Below are 23,737 nucleotides of genomic sequence, written 5' to 3' on the forward strand. Positions count from 1 at the left end.
AATTGCAAAGGAACAGCTCTGCAAAACACCTGGTGATCCCTATCAAGCCTCTGGCTGCCCAAGTAAGACTTTAAAGGCCGCAGAGAAGAGGGCTGTCTTAACCTGGTGCCAGAAAAGATGACAGATTCACTGCCAGCCAGGCCGCAATAGGGGGGTTGTTTTACAGATGGGGAACTGCTAGCAAGAAAGCTCTCCCCCTTGTTGCCGCCCTTCCTTTTTCCCTTAGAGTTGACATTCAGAGACAGGCCCCAGTGGCTGAGTATAGTGTCCACATAGATCGCAGTTGGGAGAGGTGCTCCAGCAGTTATTGTGTTCCTAAGCCATTAATAGGTTTTATAGGTTATAAGGCTTTATAGGTTAAAATCAGCATCTTGAATTGGGACTGGTCTTATATGGATCCACAGGTCCCAGTTATTAATGTGCTTGCCACATTCTGCACCAGCTGCAGCTTCTGACCAGTCTTCAGGGGCAGCTCCATGTAGAATGTTCTGCAGTAAACTAATTTAGAGTTCACCAGATCACTGAAGCCAGGCTATCTCTGCCCAAATATAGGTGCATTCCTATACCTAGACATATTTAATTGACAGCATTCCTAGACATATTCAATTGACAGATCTTCGCATGGCTGGTGTAGATAGCGTTTTAGCAGACACATCAAGCCATTCCTTTTGAAGAGTCAGTGAATGGCAATTGCATTGGAAGGTCCTTCACCTACTTTTTAACAAATGGAAAATGCCACATATTGATGTATTTGCCAGGTGGAAAACAAGAGATGCAGAGATGTTGTACCAGAGCTTGGATAGGTCTATACCTTCTTAGAGATACTTCTTGGAAAGGGAAGCTCTGTTATCTATTCTTTCTATTTCTTCTCCTGACAAGGATTGAATCTGCAGATCAACAACACCACCTGTAATACTAATAATTGATTGGTGACCCAGGCAGCTATGGTTTCCTGACCTGTTTCAGCTGACACATAAGACTTCCCCCCAGGCTGTATCTTCTCTCTCAAAACAGGGGTTCAGTCTGCCACCCAGATATAGTTACTTTCAAATTAATAACATGGAGAATCTGACCAAGCTCCACCAGCCGAATTTACTCCACACTTTAGACTCTTGCCACTGCTAAGAAACCAGTGGTAAGGAATCATACAGTGTTAAATAGGTATGTTTTAAGGCATTCTTTAATACTGACATTGATCTGGCTACATGCCCACTCCTGTTTCTATGTTTCCATTTTGCCTCGTTCCAGAAGAGGTTGACACTATCATGGTTTGGTAGCAATTTGTGCCTTTTGCTGTCCTGTTGATGCTTGTTACTGACCCTCTCCTTCACTATTTCCTTAAGGGCATTAAGAATGTGACCCCACTAGTCAGGACTCCAATTCCACAGTGGAGCTTGCCTATTGTATTTAAAGACTGGTTGACCAAACCAGTGGCTAAATCTGATGCCCATCTTCTAATATGGAAAGTTGCATTTTAGTGGCAGTTACATCAGTTCTTTGACTTGACCGCCCTTCTATCACTTTTCACAAAGACAAGGTCATTCTTCAGCTGGACGTACCTTTTCTCCTGAAGCTTGTCATCAACTTCCTTTTGAACCAGAATATTGTGTTTTCCCATGCCAGAATCACCAGCGGAAAATGTCCTTCACATACTTGATGTTTGCAGAACCTTGACTTTCTATCAAGCTTGGATAGAGTATTTCTGCCAGAGCCCTTGCTTATTCATATGTTATGGGGAAAACTAAAAGGCCATTCAGTATCTTCTCAAAGACTGGCATTGTGGGTTGTTCAGACTGTAAAACTGGTACACGAACTAGTGGGATTGCAATCCCCCCACCCTCTTAGATTGACAACACATTCCACTTGGGGAATAGCTAATTTGACAGTGTTCAGCAGAGGGATTTCATTGGTAGTATTTGCTGTGCAACACATTGGTTGAAACTGACAGCTTTTATTTGGCATTATCACCTTGACATTTGGGCTCTGTACCTGTAACTAGTTCTTCTAGTGGTTATCTGTGCATTCACACAACCCATCCTCCATCCCACTTTAGTGCCAATGGTTCTGCCTCTGCATCAGCATTAATACTTTATATAATATTATCACCCCTTGATTCTGAGGTCACAGTTTGGGCAGTTTCCATAAAGCTGAGGGAACAGGCAGGAACGTGCTGGATCATGCAATGATTCAAGGAGGAGGGTTCTTAACGAAATAGAAGCTTCCTGATTAAGCTTTCATGGAGATGCAGAACCCATATAGATGAATGCACAGATGACCGGTTGGAGACCTACAGTTACAGGAAAACATGTACAGTTACATGTCTTTTTCTATCTGAAGAATTTATCCAAAAACATTGACAAGAGTATTAACTTCAGTAGAATCAGAGATTAAACATTTGTAATGGGGTTATAAGCTTTAACTATGTTTTATAAATTATTTTAATGATATAGTGATCTCCTATGTAAAATGTGGAGTTCTTTCCTGATTTCTTATTTTTCTTTGGTTACAGTTGGTCAGGAAAACTAGCTCTGGTGCTTGACCTCACTTATAGAACTATGCATTATGAAATGAAGATTGAGCAATGCTTTAATCTGAAAAATATTGTACTACAATGAGAAATGGCAAATTATTTCTTAGTATTCATTTCCAGCAATACCATGTCTAAGAATGTAGTTGAATGTCAATATTTATATTTAGGCTGTATAGGAATTTGAATCATACCTTCCTTATAGTTTGAAGCAATATGAAACATGTTTACATAAATGTATCATAGCTAAACAAAATAACCTTTCTAAAATTCCCTATGTGAATGTGGTCTTACTTGGATGTTGTATGTGGAAATGTAGAAAACCTTCCAGAAGCATGCTGTGCTATTAAAGGCAGGATGATCATTAGGACCAGTTTGTCATGATAAGAAATCAGGGATTATCATCTATATGTCAATGAGAAATTTGCCAGCTGCTGTTTTGATCATGCAAGCCACATTAGGGGTGGTTCCCACAGTTGCTTGAGTCATGGGTTATTTGGGAGATAATTGCTTAACCCACAAATAACCCACAAACCCTGTCTTTTGTATGACACGATAAGCTGTAGCATGCCTTTGCTGCTTCTTGTATATTTAAGGTATTCAAAATTTTGGCCACAGTGGCTTATCATGAGGTGCAAACTGGGTCATAATATTTAATCTTTTCAGTTTTCCTTTGATGAACCAGTATATTTCAGCTTTTGTCTTGCGTGAAATTTCATTGTAGTTTTTTCTTTATTGATGTCTAAGAAATTTGCACTTAAATTACAGTTTTGCATACTAACAAAAGATGTCCTTCAAACTATATGGAAATAATCTTATTGCGTTATCTTGAAATGAGAGTACAATTTCAAGGTATCTTGCACCATCTTTTGGGGGCAGTATTCTCTAGCAATAACTTAAGCTGTAAATTACTTCACTATTGTACTGTCCATCGTGCCATGTAAGAAGTAAAGTGCTGTCCATAGGCTTAGAAGAATATTTAACACAAAACCACTGCTGGTCACGTGCAAACCCTACAGCAATAAAAGAAAATGAACACTCATGTGGGTAGTAAACTGCCTGTGCAAATCCCATTTTATGCTTTACAGTTGATGATTGCTTTGTGTTAATCTGTATTTTACAGGCATTGCTTTCTGTACATGATACTGTTGCTCAAAAAAATTATGATCCAGTATTGCCTCCCATGCCTGATGATATTGATGATGAAGAAGACTCCGTGAAAATAATCAGACTTGTGAAAAATAGAGAACCACTGGTATGTTTTGAGTTGTTCTTTAATAATAGAGTTATATTTGAATGATACTAAACATGAACCAGTGGCGTGAGTTTTGTATGGACCAAATAATGTGTTGAATCCAGAGCTGATTTATTTTCCACTTGGTCCAACCGCCATTTTCTGTAACAGTCCTTTATATCTAATGATGAATATTGCAATTTATGATGACTTTTGTAAAGTTATCAGTGGTAAATCTATTGGCTAAGAGACATTTAATGCTGAGCGTTATGGAGGAAAGCATAGTCACTGTCAGCACTGCTGAAAAGCCAGCTTCATTGGCTTTGCATCTTCCGCAGCTGACACTGAGGTATCATTCTATCAGGCTGTAACAGCTGGAGAGACAGAAAGCCTGACAGATCCAATCCCATTTTCTCAGATAAGAAGGGCCACGTGAATAGGTTGAAGGAGAGGCCCTTGACAGATTCCTCCTGTAGCTAGGGGAGCCTTGTTCAATCTGTCTCCAGACAAAAAAGTAAAATTCATAGGTGATAACAGAGGTGATGCCTGTTCTAGAAGTCCATCAGCTCAACTATTCTCCCTTTATACCTGTATAATTTTAAAAGTGTGCACACATAAGAGTTTACATGAAAAGTTATGTCAGCATGTTCAGGGAGAGGCTGTTGGGAGTCCTTTCAGTAAGAAATGTAGAAGAATGATGAATGGCTGAAGAAAGACGGGTAAATAGTAATTTACAAAAGATAGTTTGTGTTTGTGGAAGGTATGTGGCTAAGGGAAATAAACTGATGGGGAGAAGTTTGGCTGGGGATGGGGCATAGTTGATAATGAAGTGTTACCCCTTGACCTCACTCTCATATCCATGTGAAATTACATGTGTATGCATGTCACAAATAGATCTTTTCCAGAGGGGTGGCATACATGCCACAGAAAATGCACTGCACTTCAACATGTGGAAAAATAGCCACTTTAAAGTGCAGGAAAATAGTTTGAGAAAAATATTAAGATAAGATGAATATAGTGAGTTTTTTTAAAGTGAAGAATGCTTAATTCTGCATGTACCAGTATTAGAACATTGTAGTTCTAATACTGCAAACAAAGACAGAGAAAGATCCCAGGCAACCTCAGCACAATGCTCATAATTCCCTGCTTGTCTACCCCATGGAAATAGTTAATGGGGAAAGAACTGTTAAAAGGGGACAACATGGAAATGTAGGGGACAAGGTTAAGTGGCATACAAAGAATAAAGGTTAAAGGGAGAAGTACAAGTTATTTGTTCTTTTAAAAGGACCAGTGTGAACTGGACTATGTAGTTCATTTTCGTGGTTTCTGTGCATCACACATGTGGGCTCTTCGCTCATATGTGGAGCTATTTTCGGGAAGATTCCAAAGCTGATCAGTTAGTCTTCAGCAGGAGCTCAGCCCCCAGTATGACGAGCATGAGGGCAGGGCTTCCATCGAGACCTCAGTTCTTCTTTGACCACCATCGTGAACACTTTGAGAAGTTCCTTTTCCTACTTACCTTGCAAACTTTTATGTCTGCAATGACTCTCATCCTCTTCTTCTACCAGGTTTTTTTTTCCTGTAAATCTTCTCACTAGAAACAATTTAAGTTTAAAATGTTGCCACGACTTTCTGCAGAGTAGACTCAGTCATTTCTGGTGTGAACTAAAGCTGTAATTCATTTTTGTAAGCATTCATACCCACCCTCTCCTCTGTATGTCTTCATTCAAGTTGCAGTTGTCTGGAAGTACCTGCTGTATAGTTGGGAAAACAGTAATGTAACAGTAAGGTACAATACAGCATGCTTTTTTATACATTGAATTTCCCCCCATGTGTTTTCCAGAGTGGTACAGCAGTGTCAAATCATTTTCTGGGTCACTTACTGTTGTTTGAGGAACTTCCCCCGATATTTGCTATGACTGCTTCTTCCAAACAGCAGTTACCCTGTTCTTAAGTGCGACATTTTCTTAAGATTTAGATAACTTGGTTTGTATATTAAAAATAAGGGGTGTGAGCTCTTTTGCTCCTTTATATGCGGCATTCAGAATTTTCACTGATGCAGTAGTTGTGGACCTCACAAATTATTTAATAGCCAAGAATAGCCTGACACCTTAATATAAGAAAGGTAAGGGTTTGGGTTAACAACTTTTTCAAGTCACTAAAGACTGCTTGTGGAGAATTATTCTGTGCTGTCCAGCACTACTTTTATAGAAATGTTTTCATTTATTTTTAAAGGGAGCTACTATTAAAAGGGATGAATCTACTGGAGCTGTTGTTGTGGCTCGGATAATGCGTGGAGGAGCTGCAGATAGAAGTGGTAAGAACGTCTTAATTGTGAGGTCACTGATATTGCTGGCAAAATGGACTTTTCATTGCTTGACTTCAAACAAGTAATTACATCCTGCTTTGCAAGTTTTCATTTAGACTGTAAAATTACACCATTAAAACCATTATGTTTATCGGGTTTCAAATAATGACATTACAACTTGAAAATTCTCACATTACTAAAATGTTAGTGAAATGTTTTCAGAATCTAAACTAGGAGAAAAGAGGAAGTCATATTTTTAGTGTGGCAGTATCTCAGCTAGGCACTCTTGTACTTTAGGTTCTAGCTCTAAGCATCCTTTGAAAAAACTAAGTGATCTTCCCCTTTCCTCTTGAAATTGTTTTATCAACAGCTCAAATTATATTTTAAGATAGTGCTACCATAGTGGTTATTTAGTAAGAAAACAGCAAGAAAAAACCCCAGTAGCTTAGATAGCTAAGAGAGAAATCATGTGGTCCTTTGACAGTGTCCCAGAGATCATAGGATTTTTCAGAATACTGCAGATTCCTGATTCCAAAGCTGAGATGCTGCTATGACTTTTGGAAGGGACTTAAAATCCATTCCCTCTCCTGCCACCTCAATGCCACCATGGAAAGAACTGTTCTTCGTCGTGGCCTCTGTGCATCACACATATGGGTTGCTGCCCCTGCACAGTGCCTAGGCCGGAAGATTAGAAAGCTAACGGTTTTTGGCGGGAAAACTCAGAGCACTGAATACTCAAAAGCCTCCAAGACTGGAGGCTCTCTTCTGACGGACTGCAATCTGAAAGATCTGAGGTCTGTTTTTTTTTAATTTATGGAAGAATGGATAAATTGGAAAATGTTTACTGGAGAGGTAAAGTCAGCTACCTTACATTGAATCCAGTGGTGCCATTTTGTTCCTGTTCACAGGTGGTGTGTCTGCCTGATTTTGGGTACATTTCCCTTACCCCTCAGCTGTTGTACTAAAGTCCACCCCATTCAGAAGCACACTCTCTCTTCAGGAGAGACTTTTCAGGGGACCATGGAAGATGCTAGGGCTACAAACAGAAAGAAGAAAAGTTTACCTGTCAGCAGAACATCAGCTATACCCATGCATGTATATGCATAGACATGTGCAGTAGCCTTTGCTATATAGCTTGAATTGTGGAGAAGAAAAAGCAGAGCTCTTTGACTTTTTCTAATACTAAGTAGAATAGAGGACAATTTGAAAAAACGTTGATATACACAACTTGGTTAATGGTTTGACTTATTAAATAATTATGTTCTGTAGGTCTCATTCATGTTGGTGACGAACTTAAGGAAGTCAATGGAATTCCTGTGTATGATAAAAAACCAGAAGAAATTATACAAATTCTGGTAGGTTATAAATGTTATATTTAAAGAAAATATGGAACAGAAAACACTTTTCTTGATTTTAATGGTTTATTTTTACTGTTTTCATCAGTTTATAGTACTTTTTTTTATAATTCCACACACACACACACACACACACACACACACTACAGACATTTCAGAGTTTCAAGACATCGTTCCACCTTTTTTGTGGCAATGTTTCCTGAAAAGAACAAGTGGCTAATAGCATTTGTAAACATGTTAGGATAATTAGTATATGTGTTTAAGGAGACTTTCCAGGTTTGCTCCATCAAAATTCTGCACATTTCAAAAGGAAAACAAAACACACTGTGCTGGACCAAACTCCAAACATTGGGTGAACCTGCTTGCTAGATGAATATATTATTATTGGAGAATTCACACTTCAAGGAGGCAAATGCTGGTATTGAGTTTGGTCAAGGTGTGTATCTGTGGGTGGCAACTGGTTCTACTTACTGAGGACTCAGAATTCAAGGAATTGAAAAATTAGGAGCTCTAGATGGTTTTTCCTGGAATAGCATCCTTCATGCATGCAATTTCAAAACCAGTTTGTTAGACATCTTGGAGTCAGCACTTGTAAGGGGAAAAAGCCCTTAGAAAAAGTAATCTATATATAATTGATTAAAAGTGTTTGCTGTTAAACCAGATTGTATATTTAATTAATATAATTAATATTATATATAGCCTGGCAACAACCTTATGTTGGTTTCATCAAGTTAACTTCTGACTGTATAGGTTGTGTTAGCCCTGCCTTTTCTTTGGCTTTTGTTTATATTTTATTGAATGATTTAATTATTTTTCATATATGTTTAGTCCCAGTCTCAAGGAGCCATTACATTTAAAATTATACCCAGTATCAAAGAAGAAACCCCATCTAAAGAAGGCAAGGTAAGAAGTCACTTGTTTTGAATAAAGGCCCTTCACAGGATGGCTAGCTGGAATGAATTTTGTCTCTATATGTAAATATGTCTTACAACAGTATTTTAACATATGTTGTTTATATGCCAATAAGTAATAAAAATGGAAACCAGGGGTGTTCCATTAAGACATTAATTATAAATAAAGCATTCTTTTTCCCCAGATCTTCATGAAAGCTCTGTTTGACTATGATCCCAGTGAGGATAAAGCAATTCCCTGTAAAGAAGCTGGACTTCCTTTCAAAAAAGGTGATATTCTTCAGATCATGAGCCAGGATGATGCAACCTGGTGGCAAGCCAAGCTTGAAGGGGATGCCAATCCCAGAGCAGGCTTAATTCCTTCAAAGCATTTTCAGGAAAGGTGAGCTGTTACTGAGCTGATTTTTCCCATATATTGATGACCTTTTAAAAATATATGTTCAATATAGTTGTTTTGCCTGCACATTAGGATTACAAGGTTGATAAACTTTCAAATTTTACTTTGTGGTAAAATTTCTGAACTCAGTAAGTAGAAAAGTTTTTATTTCCTTGCTTGTCTGCTTATATTAATAACAACAAAACCCAATACCGGTGATTTAGTTAGGAGGAAAATACATATGGAAAATAATACATTGGTATCTGTAATATTTGTATTTCCTAGAAATAACAGCAGTGTTTGAGGAAACTTGTTCAAAAAAGTAGACTCCAGGATTTAATTTTGAGGGCTTGAATACTGCATTGTTTAGGATGGAAAAAGACTGACATGAAGCCTGTTAATGCTAAAATAGCAATGGAAATTAAAGGTTTTGTTCCTTTTTCTCTCTCCCAAACCTCTTTACAGGAGACTTGCTTTAAGAAGATCCGATGCACAGGTTCAGCCTTTGAAAATTTCCAATAGAAAATCATGTAAGTCTCTTATAATGCATTAGAAATAACACCCCTCCTCTTATCAGGGGCTTTCATCCCCCCAATAAGATATGATCCTGATTATTGTCAAGAGACCCTAGGTTTTCAACCTATAAGACAGGTAATTTCTTTAAAGAAAAGTTTTTTTTTTCCTGCTGAAACTAGGTCTTCTATTATAGTAAAGGAAAAATACAGGGAATATATCATCTCTCTAACTAAGGCTGTTTTTAGTAGCTTGCTGGTGTTTATATTCCAAGTTAATTATTTTCATTTCAAACAATAACATCTTAACTTAATCTCTATCTAAATCGCTATTAAAGTTAGTTTTAAGTAACACTGAAATAAATGTATTATTAGAAACAAATTTTCACTATTCTTTCCCATGTGAGAGTAAGTAGACAGACACTTCCCATTTCAGATTCAAGATGAATTTCACATCGCTTGTTGAGGTGGCACTATTTGTCCCAAAATTGACTTCTGCTTATTACTTTCTCAAGTTTCTATAGTCCTTCCCATCATCATTCTTTTGAATCTATTTAAAGAATATTGTGACTGCAATGGAGATTGGTTGAGATGTAGGAAGCAGTAATACATAGCAAGGATTGGGTGCAAAATGGTCATGATTTTAATTAACTAAACTTCTGTATTTTGGCATGGAATCAAATAAGGATCCAGTCACTGGATAGCCTGACTGCCAACCATTCCACATTTTGGGGCAGAATAGAAAGTGGCAGGAGTTCTAGGGCCATAAATACTTGGACTGAGTGGCAGGCATGTAAGCCCTTCAAGCTGAGCTGGGGCCGTGTAAGTGCATTTCAACATCCCTTATGTCCCTTCCTTGCTGAGAAGTGAGGTGCCACAATCTAGCTGACCCACCAAATGGATCCTGCCACAGCAGCATATGATGAGGGTAGCAAAATGTATATAGAACAACACTCTTTTGTTGTTCTGTGTGCCTTTTGAGGCTTGCCTTCACTGGCTAAGCACCTCGGAAATAACCTGATAATAAACTGATTGGCACCAGGGGTCATTTCTGGCCTGCTGCTTGGCCTCATGAACCATAAACAGTACTGCTGGGAGGGAAGCCAGGCTGCCCCCATCCCTTGCCACCTGCATGGCAGAGCAAAGAGGATCCAAGGTGAGTAGGGAGCTAGGCATCATAGAAACATAGAAACAGCGCGAGTCAGAAGGGGCCTCCTGGGCCATCTAGTCTGACCCCTGGCTCCAGCCGGCTCCACTCACGACATGCCCACCATGTGAATGTCAAGCCTATCTTTGAACACCCTCACCAATGGGGCCTCAACGACCTCTTGTGGAAGCCCATTTCATACCCTTGGGGTCCTAACTGTCAGGAAGTGCTTCCTGGCATCTAAATGGAAGCTGGGTTCCCTGAGCTTTGCTCCATTGAAGCGCGTCCTGCCTTCCCCTGCAGGGGAGAACAGGTCTCTACCCATCTCCGTGCGACATCCCCTCACATACATGTATGTCGCCCACATATTTCAAAAGTCTATTTGAAGTTGGATGGTGTGACAGAGTCTTGGAAAACTAGAATTGAGGATAGTTTTTGAGTGGTCTGTATGAAGATTAGAAGGGTGACATGAAGAATCCAAAAATAATGTAGATGGTAGGAGAGTAAATTGAAATGATAGAATAATTATACTAACAAGGAGACTTGGTGTAGATACTGTGCTCCTAGCAAACTGTATAAGTGATTTTTTAAAAAATCACTTAGATTTTTAATCTTGCTCTTCCCAAATGCTCATGACAAAAAATAACGTAGAAAACCCTTCAGTAAAGCCATCAAAATAAAATACATTTTAAAATGCTGCTCTAATACTTGCCATTAAATTGTACTAGTACAGTGGTACCTTGGCTCATGAACACCTTGGTTCATGACCTAATCGGGTCGCAAACAAAAATTTCATGAAAACTTTGACTTGGGTTGTGAACTCCACACTGGGTGGCGACCAAGATTGCAACCATCTCCCCACCCCCCCGAGTGGGGAAATGGCCACAATTGCAGTTCGTTCGTGCAGGGAAGATGTGCGTGATCACACGCACGTTCCTGCAGGAAAGACGGGCGCAATCTCGGCCATCTCCCCCCCCCCACCAAGCAGCACAATCGTGGCCATCTCCCCAGCCCCCCAAGTGACTGTACAAAAAACTGGTGACTATAGACAGATTTTTCATCAAAATTGACCCTGCAGCTAAGAGACAAAGAAGAGAGGAAACCCCTGAAAGAGATCTCCCCAGTGTCCTTATGGAGGGGGACTCTCCCTCAAAACAATAACCTCCCCCCACACCTAGGTTAGTGTTCTCCACTGTACTGTACAGTACTTTGTTACTTTGCTGTTCTTTGTCACTTTGTTTCTGACTAAAAAGAATAGTTACAGAATGGATGAACCTTATTTACATTAAATCTTATGGGGAAATTTGACTTGGGTCACAATCAGTTTGGGTCACAACCAGAGTCGTGGAACGGATTAACTTTGTGAGCCAAGGTACCACTGTAATGCTTGTACAAAGGAAAAGCCTAGATTTAAAGGGGCAGGGAAGGTTAATTGGATAATTAGAATTAAAAGAAATGAGGCAAAGACAGAGCAACAATATTTACAATTCTTAAGGACTCACTATTATGGGTAAATTCATGTTCACATTTGGCTGTGATACCATCATGCCAAATTGTCATAACCCTCTAGCTCTGTAGCAGTACTGCTGGTGTTACATGTGGCGGCAGTTGCTCTTTTCGGAAGAGCCATTGGGGTTGTCTGACATAACAGTAGATGGAGCTGAAATCTGATGCAGAAAGAGCTGAGTCAACATTTTCAAAGTCATTTCAACCATGGAGCTTCCCATTAGATGACTAGCTCCACATGCTGTAACTATCTTCATGCATGTAATTCTGTGACATCAACTGCATGTTACCAGTTGGATATTTTCTCCCGAAAGTGCTGATGTGCTTAAAATTCTTGTAGCAATTCATTTCAGTGCTGCTTTCTTTTTATAGTGCGTCATTCTAGTTTTCATGTGCGCTCACTACAAAGAAGTAAAACATTTCATGGTTTTTAGGCCATTACCAGAATTGTGCCAATATCAGAAATACGTCCAGAATGCTCAGACTTTGCAGCCTAATGTATCAATTTGGTACATAAGACTAAAGTCCATATTAATTGCATTTGGCAAAGTATGATAGTATTAATTTCTCTTACTTGAAGAAGAAATCTGGAAGTCTAACTTTGATTGGGGAGAGGTCTGCATAGAAGAAGATCATAGATAAAGAATTTGAAATGTGGCTTCCTTGGAGAGCTTATCATTGTAGCTTCCAGGACTACTTTTGGAGATGCAGAAGTGCTATTGCAATCAGAAAATTCTGGATTCTGAAATGGTTGCATGAAGCAGGAGTGGCAGTAACCTTTGTGTATCAGCTATTTCTTTGACTTAAGTTATATCTGCATGAAATTGATAAAAATGGCTAGTCACATGGTATAATTTCTGCATGTATTCTGCTACTTAAATGGTCATACATTTGATGTCATGTACCTTCAAAAGAGAACATCAATTTTCAGTAATCAAATCAATCATATTTATTCTGCATATAGTAGCATTAGGTAAAAACAATATTCTTGCAGAACTATTTATTTTGTCATAGTAGATTTTTTATATTTAAATAATGATGCATAGTTTTCAAAAAAGATGTGATGTCTCATTCATAGGGCTTGGAAGAAATTTAATCTACAACTAGTATTGGCTCATAGATTAAATGTGAACTGGATTATATTGTATTTTAATTTTTACAACATGAGAAAGGAGGAATACTTAGACACAATCAAATACATTTATGTAGTAGTTTCATATCTTGCAATTTTTGGAATTTCCTTCATTCAGACAAGATGCAACTCATATCTCCAAATTTGGGTTTGCATTATTTTGAGTACAAATTGCACAGAATGCCAGTTTTATGTGATGGCCAAACACTGAAGTTAAGATGTGTAACAGAGTTTAATTACTGTAGTTGTAATGGGTTGGTTGCAATTTAACAAATTCTGCAAGCTCTTCACTATTCTGTGTAATAAAAGCAAGACACTCTTTATACAGGTTACCCTATTGCCACTATGTATGCTCACTGTTCACTCAAAGCAAATGTTTCCCTGGATCCTGAATATTATAGGGTCTCTCAGTAATCACTGTTCTTGGAAAGACAGTAAACCTTGACTTTGCTCTTACATTTCAACTACTTGCTTGTTTACTTTGAACTGTATGAAATCAGTGTTAGGCATTACTTGTGTTGGGGCATGGTGAACTAATCCAGACTTAAGTCTTTGTACTTTCCTTCTTCACTTGAAAGGAAAGAAGAATGCACTTACAAAATTTCATTTTTTCTAAATATTCTCAATGTATAAAAAGAAACTACATTATCGTGTTTTAGCTTTGCTATTTTCCTGCACAATTGTTTCTTTTATAGTAAAAGTTTGTTAAAATAATCAGTGTTCAGATAGCAGACAGCCACCCAGGATTCCAAACATCCATGCCCAGCTGGGCTAGAAATTCTACCCAGTAACTACCTGGTCCCAGAACTCTGGACCAGACACTGGATTCAGCACACAACAGCCCAACCATTAGGGAAAATATACATTCATTAAAAGGCTCAAAAAAGGGGTGGAAGAAACCAAAATAGCTAAAAAGTATATACCATGAATAAAAAAAGGGGGGGGGAATAGAAGGGGATGTGGGGAGCAGCAAACAATGCATGTTACAGGCAATCCAAGCCCCCAACTCCCAGGCCTTGCTGGCCTCCTAGAATGCAAAACAACAAAGCTCAGCCTAGCCTTAGCTATATATGCAAATACTATACCAGCTGTAGGCCCAGGTAGCACAGTGTTCTTTGGCAGAGTCTAGCAACAAGAGCAGAACCTCTCCTCAAAGAGGACTCCCAAGCTTCTTCAGGGCTGTAGCTTTATTCCACCCCAACCCGAATCAGGTCATCCATGGGGTGATGATCCTTGAGGAATCCCAGGTGGAGACCATTTGCCTTTATTGCCACAATCTTCTGTCCTTGGTTGTAAATTCTAATTACCTTGTCCTTGGGAATGATCCACAGTATCTCTCCCTCCAACATACAAAGATCCCAGCAAGCCCTTTCTTTTACTAATTTCCTACCACATCTTTTCCTTATGCTTTATTTTTCTCTGTTCAAAGACAGTGATGGTGAACCTTTTAGAGACCGAGAGCCCAAACTGCAACCCAAAAACCACTTATTTATTGCCAAGTGCCAACACTGCAATAAAACCTGAAAACTGCAGTTTTAGTTTAGAAAAAACAACTCACAGCCAGTCCTTAGCAGCGGACTGACCGGCCATGCGAAAGCATGGAATCATTAGCTGCGACTCATGATGTCATTGCCTGGCACCGCTACTCCTTTCCAAGCATGCACAGGGCCCTATGTGTACTGTTATCCGATGCTTGGCTGCTGGGATGATGCTGGCACGACTTGGCTCGCATGCTGACAGAGAGGGCTCTACATGCCTGCTGCATGCCATAGGTTCATCACCACTGTCCTAACCCTACCCTGGTGCACACCCCTAACCCTAATAAATGTCTAAAGTTCAATTGAAAATAGGACGATTATGAAAAAGTCTTCCTTGAATAGCTTTTTCTGCACAGCTCATCATTTCTGCCTATTCTAAACACATACCAACCATCAAAATCATGCCAGGACACCTCATTTTTCTCACCCTAACCCAGTGATTGTGAACCTTTTAGAGACAGAGTGCTCAAACAGGAACCTAAAACCCACTTATTCATTGCCAAGTGCCAACACTGCAATAAAACCTGGAAACTGTGGTTTTAGTTTAGAAAAAACAACTCATAGCCAGTCCAAGCAAATATATCTATCTATCTATCTTTGGCAGCGCACTGACCAGCTGTGCGAAAGCTTGGACAAGTCACAACCAATGAGTCGTGGCTTGTGACATCATCACCTGGTATCACTACTTTCCGAGCATGCACATGGCTCCTATGTATACTGTTACCCGATGCGATAATGGCTCGTGTGCCAACAGAGAGGGCTCTGCGTCCCTGCTGTGGCACGCGTGCCATAGGTTCACCACCACTGGTCTAAGACAACATGCAGCTCCAGTTTTTTTTTTATATATAAATGCATGCCAAATATGAATAATTAGCACTGAGAATTAATCATCTGGAGCCTTGTGCCTATTTCAAAGAAGGAAGTACTCAGATAGGTGGTAATAATGCAGCTATCCTAGGTGGCTTCCAAAGGGTCTGGATGTGCCAGTGGAAATCCACTCTCTCCTTGCTAATGAGAAGGGTTCTCATGGTAAATATCTGGGCAAGCGCTTTTGTTATGAGACAGCAGTTATTTTTTGTCTTCCTGTTTCTCTCTCAGCTGAGCAGTCAAGCCCTACTGGGCAAGAGAATGTAGTTCATGGCAAACTTAGCAAGGGGCTTCTATTTCTATCTCTAAGGATGGATTTCGTATAATATATGTTGCATCAGTTGTGAAGAATGATATATACTCTTTATCCTTTTTAGAATACATGCAAGTACTTTATTGATAATCATTTCCCTGTATATGCAGGGTATGTGCTGTAAATAATACGGGCAAATGTCTGCAACTGATATTTGTTTTCTACTCCAATACTGGTTGGTAGGGACTTGGGGCAAGCAGGCAGAGAAAACTGCCTAATGGAAGTATGTGTCAGTGCATGTTACAGGATGGCAAATGGAAAGAGGGGTAAAGTGTAGAGAAAAGCTTGTGGAAGAGGAAACAATCTGCAGAAGAATGATTTCAATCTTAAATTTAACAGTTAAATACCTCATTTGAAAATACATTAACCCTTATTCTCTCCTCATGTGAAATATGAGAGAATAAAAATCTATGATGAGTAGGGCAAGAGGAGAAGGAAACTGGAAGGGGGGACTTGCGTAATTAGAGGGTACCCCTTTACCCATAATTGGGGGGCAGGTGAAGCACTGGATCTCCATTATCAAGTCTTTGGATGTTTTTGAAAGTGATGTTCTGGTCACTCTCCATTCCCAGAGAATTAGACATTGGGGTAGAGATGTATTTCAGCAACATTTTGAACATTTTAGTTCAGACTGCTCCCACATATGTTCCTAACATGTTATTTGTACTACTTGGCTATGTCTTCCACCAAGGTGTATTATTATTTGTTGAATAACTTGTCTTAAAATGTAAATCATGTCTGCTTGTTTTTTTGGCTGTTCTAAGCTGAGGAAACAGTTGAGTGTGGTAGGTGTTTTTCTGCTAAGTTTTAAACTTTTCATTCTTCCATCAAGTCTGTGTAATCACTTTTGCCTCCTATCTTTCCCTTTTGTGCTTATCAGAGGAAATTGAAGGTACCTGTGCAAATTTTCCTGCTGGGTTGCAGGCTTGAAAACAGGATGCACTAAAACATCTCTGCATTAGATGCAATTAGAAAATAAACTGTAGTGGTAACAGAAAGTAAACTACAGAAATAATATTGCATTTAATGATGGCAGCTAGTTATTTGCTTATTTATGCATTATGCAATTTCTAATAATTGTGGTAATAGAAAGCTGTGTGAGCAAGCTGTTCTGTGCATGCATGGGGATCCCTGTGGGGTAAGGCACAGGAATCTGCATGTACTATGCCATGTGTGGTCTATTTTTTTCCAGTTCTCCCCCATATATAGGATTCTGGGACATCCATTACAGCAGACAAAACAAATGCAGTCATACAAAACATCTCAATGGGGCTAAAGATGGTGTCAGTCCTGTTGCATGGCTCTAAAATATTATACTTAAATTGATTTTTTTAAAGACCCAGTTTTTAAATTGCAGATCTTTAGGGATGTAATTTTGGAACATAGTTTCCTAAATAATTTTACCAATTTCTTTCCTGTGTAGCTTGTTCTACCATTACAATTCACCACTTATATACAACAATTGCAGCTCACTGATTTCTTTAAATTAGCTATTTACCATAACTTAGAAACCTGTAATCGGTTTGGTCGAAAGGACTCTGGCAGTGTAAAACAAGCACCAATACTGTTTTAAGTCAAACAAAGAGGTTATGCTAATAGTTAAAAGAAAAAAACCTTTCTGTCTGATCCATTGAGCCAAATACATTCTTAATAAATTATTTGTAAATTTCTTTATCTTTGTGTTTCTGCTATCATATTTTTATCTTGCAATAAAATCTAAAGTAGAATGCCTTTAAAAATCCTTTTTATTTTCTGTCATGAAAAAGGCAGTAAAAAGGTGAAATGTTAAGTATGCATGTTGCTGTATTCCAGAATCTCTTGCTAAACTCTAGAACAATACACTGATTTATTTTTAAGCAATGGCATAATGAAGGCTTTTTAATGCTACGCTTGGTACAGTTGTCATTTTAAGTAAATCTTCTTTTGCATTTATGGCTGGGCTTCTAACTATTCTGCTTTATTTCTTGGCTTTTGTTTGGTATGTTTTTATACTTCATCCAGAGGAAGCTGAATGTGCTGGTCACAACAGTGGAGCCCATATAGGTGAGCAGTTGCTTACAAAAGACACTTTCTTTTTCAGCTTTTTCCTGGATGAGCTACAGAGTTTGCAGGTAACAAATCAGCATCACTGCATGTTAAGAGTCTGTTAGATGAAAAATGGCTCACTGGATTTGACACAAAGGGTTTGTACACTAACAATAGTGCATTTTAACAGCATCAGAATATACCACATGTTGAACTGTTGTCGTTTTCTTGACGTTAATTTGTCAAGACACTGAAATGTTTTTCCTGAAAGTGTACCTATCCATAGCTACAAAAAATATTAGCCTGACTATAATTCAATGTATACTGTAGCTAATCTTGTAATTTCTAGGGGGAAGCAAGTGAATCATGTCAGGTGGTGGTGATGACTTGCTTGTCATTGATCCAAGCTGAAAATACTTTGGACTGGCTCATCTTTGCTCACCACCTCTAGAAGTGGTTTCATTGGTAATTGCTCAGATATTTATTGACCAACAGCTATATATAGTTTTAGGATGATAGTAAGTTTGAGGATGGAATTTCAATTATATTATGAATGCATGAGTGAGGGGCAATGGCAGAGTAGTTAAGCTTAAAATTGTGCTCTTTGAATTAAAAATATGAAACATGGCATACTTAGATTCTGACATATAATTAAGAATGGGTGTCTGAATATTCCTTCCCATTCCGTTTTTTATATGTGTCATGTCCTCTTGATTGTAAACCTGAGGGTAGATGGTGGAGCTGTTCACACCTATTGCTAAGTGATACCACAAAGCTACTTTTCTTACCTCGAGTTCTGTAGTCACATATTTGTGAGGTAGCTACTCATGAGTAGTTTCTGTGTGTCAACATCTTCCCTCCAAATGGCAGCACATATCCCATCAGGGGCTGTGGCTGAAAATTAGTCCCAGCATGCAATGCTCTTGCCTGTCCCACCTGCCTCTCCCCAGTTGGTTGGCACACTCCTTTGGGTGTGGCCTCAACCAGCTGCCTTTTGTTTCCTGCTGTTCTGCAAAGCAACTGCCTACCCTTCAGAGTAGCACTGTTGCTGCTCAACTCTTACCAATGTGCAAGCGCACCTCCCACATACACACACCTCTGACCCTCCCTCACTGCACATACAGTAGAAGGCACATGCTACTATTTCAGAGCGCCTCTCCAGCAACATCCAGTGACTGGGCAGGAGTCCCAAGCACGCCTGTCTCCAAAGTCCAGACTGGAGATAGTGATGCCCTGCTGCTGCTGATACTCCAGAGCTGCAGCCGGGCATTGGGAAGGCACCACACCAATAGAGGGAAAAAACAGCACAAGGTAGGCGATCAGAGTGGGTGGGTGGGACTAGAGACTAAGAAATATTATTTTTTTAGTTCGTGAGCCTGGACAAGAATTGTAATCATTGTTGATGAATATCACTGAATGTGATTTTTAGGGAAGTCTGCATTCCAAGAGCAGTAAAACAGCTGCTAGACCTAAATCCCAAGAGAAGTAAAACAACTGTTGGACCTGCAGCAAATCACAATTTATATGAATCGGACTTAGAGCTGCCTCTGCCATGTAGCAAGGTGAAGCAACCTTCTTAATGTGCTCAAAGTACTTTTTGTGGTCACCCACACTCAAGAGGACCATATCCTCTTAAGTTGCCACACCATTGCTTCCAGCCCAGTGCACCACTGTTAAGCAAGCATGTCATGGCACTTAAATATGCATAAGTGACTGAAGAACTGGGGCGCAGGGCCCACCAAACTAAGTCTTGAGATGCTTCAAATCATCTAATAAAACCTCAAGGACAGCAGCCAGTGCAGAAGGCCACCCCTCTAAGTTTATCACAGTGCTCTGTTGTGGCACAAGATGCTGCTGAGCATAGCACCCCTATGCTAAGTACTCTAATCATGAATCAGAAATGGGGGTTGTGCAGCTCACAATCATCTGTGAGCATTCATCAGTTTTTTTGGTTTGGTTTGGGCCCAAGGTATTCTCAATCATACAAGCCCATGCTAATAATACTTGAGGAACTATCCCAAATCTTATATCCGAACTTCCATGAGAGCAACATTATAGCATGTCATCCAGCCCAATGCTTCATTGTTGCATGAGACTTGAAAGCTCCATGCAAATAATACCCAGTGGAAGCAGAAATGGATATGAATGTGGATGCATTATAATCAGATTTGGATTACTGTAAACCATGTTAAGAATTCTAAAGCAAGGTGGTCTAGACAAAATTTAATTCTGATTTAGAGCAGAATCCTAAAACTAGCACTATCAGACTTCAGTGCAAGCTTTTAAAATACTGTTAATATCCTAACCTTCATAACTTCAGGAATTAACTTGTGACAGTCTGCAGAAATGTGTAACAATATCTTTACCATTTAACTTTTTAAATTGAGAACCTACTCCATATCCATAATCTGTGTCAAACTGTAACTTTTAATTTGTATCTTCATTTTTAGATTGTGAGGACTTTGTTCATTTATCTGTCCATACAAAACAATTTGAATGCAATTTGACAAAAAATACTTACATATATCAAAACATGGAATTTCAGGGACATCTATATTTTCACATCCATACAGAAGACAAAGTGCATACAACATTTGAAAGCAACAGCTTCCAATTTGAGAGCTATTATTATTTTCATAGGACTAATATGTCTAACTTCAGCAGCCTTGAATATTACAGCAGTTTGTTCTAGCTTTCCATGTTTTTGTAACCAGTCATATTAATGCAGTTTTTTGTTTTTTTGTGATCTGAATGCAGTGTTCTACAACAGCATTCCCCAGCCTGGTAGCCTTCAGAGGCATTTGGCCCACAACTCCCAGAATTCCCATCTAGCAGGCCTATTGACTGGGAATTCTGGTTGTTGCAGTCCAAACATGTCTGAAAAGCACAAGGTTGGAGAAGGCTGTCCTACAACATTTACTCAAAAACATTTTGCCGTGAAAGGCCAAAAATATGCAGCTGCTATCGATGTATAATTTTTGGCACTTAGCTCTCTATTAGCATCTTTGCTATGATAATAATGGCAGATATTCTCTGGTTAAATAGAAGCATGAGTCTAAGGATTCTTGAGGTCCAATCTGTAAATGTCCCAGAGCTAGAAAATGTTCATTTCTCCTCATATATTCATAACAACTGACTTATTCACAAGGCATTATTTAAAACCTAAGTGAATTGCTAAACTGAAAAGAAGAAACTTGCTAAATATTCTGTAAAATTTCTCACAACAGTATGACTAAAAAACGGTATCAAGGATGAGATTTCTACACACAGGACCTGGCTTAATTTTCAGTGACTATCGTGGTATTTTGTGGGACAAAGTCAGGAAGAGATTCTGCTTTCCCTCAACTATGTGTTTTAGAAATAGAGCTGAATCTTAATATTTTCCAGCATTTCTATTTTCTGGAAAATAGAGGCAAACCAAAGGAAGAGAGAGAAATTCAGGACTGGATGGAAATAAAATCTTTTAAGCATTGTTGAGTCGGGAAAAACAGTAAACATTTTTTCCTTCTTTTTAATCTTAAATTCATGAGATGATATTACTGCAACACAAGTCATTATGGGAACAATGGTGTCCAGTAGACTGCCAATTGAATTTCCCATCTTGCCTGCAGTAGTTGACAGATAAAACTTTTTAAAAAGAACAGGGGGTGGTCACTGCTACTTCACTTTGTCTAGTAAACTCCTGTTCCTCCTGCTTTTTTATTAAAGAATTTTGCTTCCTCCACTAAAAAGGATCACTGGAATTCCCCACTTTTGTGACTTAGTAATGGATCCAAGGAACTGGATGAACATTTTCAGCTTGGCACAATTTTGAATACAGTAGAAGGAAAGCAAAACCTTCTTTCGTTCTCAGACACAAGGATGCTGAGTGGGGCTACCACCTCCCAGCCAACACTGACACTGAATGGCCTGGGCTCCCAAGGTTGTGGTGGGGGGGCAGTATGTCCATGCTCAGAATGCAAGAGCTGTACAATATGCTCATTCTCCTTCTGTAAACATTCTGCCCATCAAAATTGCAAGCCTTTTGTTAGCTTTTAATATTTAAACAAATTTTCTGTTGTTGGTGGTGATTTTCTTGGCTGTAAGCTTCAACTTTTCAGTTATCTTGGCTACATTCCACAATAAATCTTACCAGTGTCAATCACTGTTGTCATGCCCTGGCTCCCACCCCCAAATAATGCTAAACCGTGTAGCTGAACTGCTGTAATCTCTCGTTCTGATTTGCCTGTTAGAGCAGTTGTCTCCCAGCTTTTTCAGGCTGCCATCCCCAGTCCTCTTACATGGCAACTCTAGCACCCCAGGCCTTTTACTTTATATTAGGTCTATTGCTCTACTAATTCAAAACAACCATCCACCAATCTTTCCACTGCCTCCAGGGGAGCAGTACCACTCACATGTTAGAGAGTGCATGTTTACCTTTATTTCTTCCCATCTTTATGTACATGTATCTAGATGAGACCTAAGTAAGAGCTGCATCATGAATAAAACTGTTAGCAAATCCTCAGGATACCAAGTATGTATTCTGATACTCATTCTTATAATTCTATTTTCCTGAACCTCTTTCAATATTGTGGAGTTCATAATTATTCATTGTGAATAATGAATAGAGAACTGAGTTGGACACTGAAATCAAGATTCAAATTCCCACTGAGTAGCAAGACTCCCTGGGGGGCCTTTGCTGTCAGCCTAACTCATCTCACATAGTTATCAAGACAAAACTGCACACTTGTCTTCACATCACTACAGGAGCCAAATGTAATGAATAATAGGTTTAAAAATGACTAAGCTGGATAATTGAACATTATTTATATTGAATACTGTAACGTTTGCCTAGCTTTTTTTTTTTTTTACTTTTCAAAACTTACTTGTTCTGTCCTTAGTTCTCTTTTATTTTATATCACATTTAATGCATTTCTCATACTGTTTTTGTTATCAGAACTAAGCTTTTAGCTGTGATGTGTCACATTTGATTTTTAATATAATTCAAAAATCTGAAATTACTAATTTTTAAAGAAATGTAATGTACATGACTAGATTGACTTTGTTTGAACCAATATTGTCAAATATATGATCTCAGCTATAATTGAGAACATGTGTAGGTGAATAATGGACAAGTTGCATCCTGTGAGAGTCGTCTTTTGATCCTGCAAGCACTTATTAAAATTATGGGTAGCTGGAGAATGGGTATTAAACAATTTTTGCAGGCCTCAGGGCTGCATGGATAAGTTTAAATACATAGACATTTTCCTGTTCTCCTTGTTCAACAGGTATCCAATCCCTACTATACCAGTAAGATTTTTTTTAAAGAATTCTTGTAAAACTCAGTGCCTGATTTTCACCTGCAGTACATGCTTCTTGAAATTGGCACTTCAGAGAAAAAAAATATGTAGTAACATAAATAGGCCACCTTCCTTTTAAAACATAAGGTGCTTTCAAAGGTAGCTTGTCATTTGGCCATAAGGATCAAAGAAGAAAAAGCCAAAGAATTCCATTTCACTAATATATGTCTTTGCATAAGCTAAAGCAAGTATATCTGGAGTTGCAGATGGATTTCAGTCCTGGTCTATATATTTTATATAGATGTGTAAAGAAGAAAAGGAAAAAGCTGAGCTGCCCATATGAAGGAGCATGTGCTCTAGATGGGCTGCCATGTATTACTTTTGACATTAACACTTGTTCCTTTTTTTAAATCTTGTAACTGCAGCTGGTTTTAGGAGGAGTTTTCGTCTAAGCAGAAAAGATAGAAAAACTAACAAGACAATGTATGAGTGCAAGAAGAGTGATCAGTATGATACAGCAGATGTTCCAACCTATGAAGAAGTAGCGAAGTATAAACGACAGCCTAATGAGAAATACAGACTTGTTGTCTTAGTTGGTAAGTTAAAAAAAATAAAGTCCTGAATTCCTGAAGTTTGGTCAAATAAGAAGACAGAGGTTTAAAAGTATTGTTCTAGTTTTCTTTCCGTTATTCCGTGAAAGTATATTA

The 23,737-nt window shown here is 38.8% G+C and overlaps 1 protein-coding gene across 3 annotated transcripts in view; it reads left to right on the top strand.

Annotated features, from left to right (window-relative positions):
- Positions 1 to 23,737, top strand: part of MPP7 (MAGUK p55 scaffold protein 7) — a 97,846-nt gene that overhangs the window by 59,851 nt on the left and 14,258 nt on the right. For all 3 annotated transcript variants that reach the window (XM_044424684.1, XM_044424685.1, XM_044424683.1), the window contains exons 6-12: positions 3,651 to 3,782; positions 5,997 to 6,078; positions 7,339 to 7,424; positions 8,253 to 8,327; positions 8,521 to 8,717; positions 9,177 to 9,241; positions 23,456 to 23,626. In XM_044424684.1, the coding sequence (XP_044280619.1) occupies positions 3,651 to 3,782; positions 5,997 to 6,078; positions 7,339 to 7,424; positions 8,253 to 8,327; positions 8,521 to 8,717; positions 9,177 to 9,241; positions 23,456 to 23,626 (808 nt within the window). The remainder of the gene's footprint in view (positions 1 to 3,650; positions 3,783 to 5,996; positions 6,079 to 7,338; positions 7,425 to 8,252; positions 8,328 to 8,520; positions 8,718 to 9,176; positions 9,242 to 23,455; positions 23,627 to 23,737) is intronic.

The sequence above is a fragment of the Varanus komodoensis genome, unplaced genomic scaffold, assembly GCF_004798865.1.
Source record: "Varanus komodoensis strain SLA01 unplaced genomic scaffold, ASM479886v1 scaffold15, whole genome shotgun sequence".
NCBI classification, from domain to species: domain Eukaryota; kingdom Metazoa; phylum Chordata; class Lepidosauria; order Squamata; family Varanidae; genus Varanus; species Varanus komodoensis.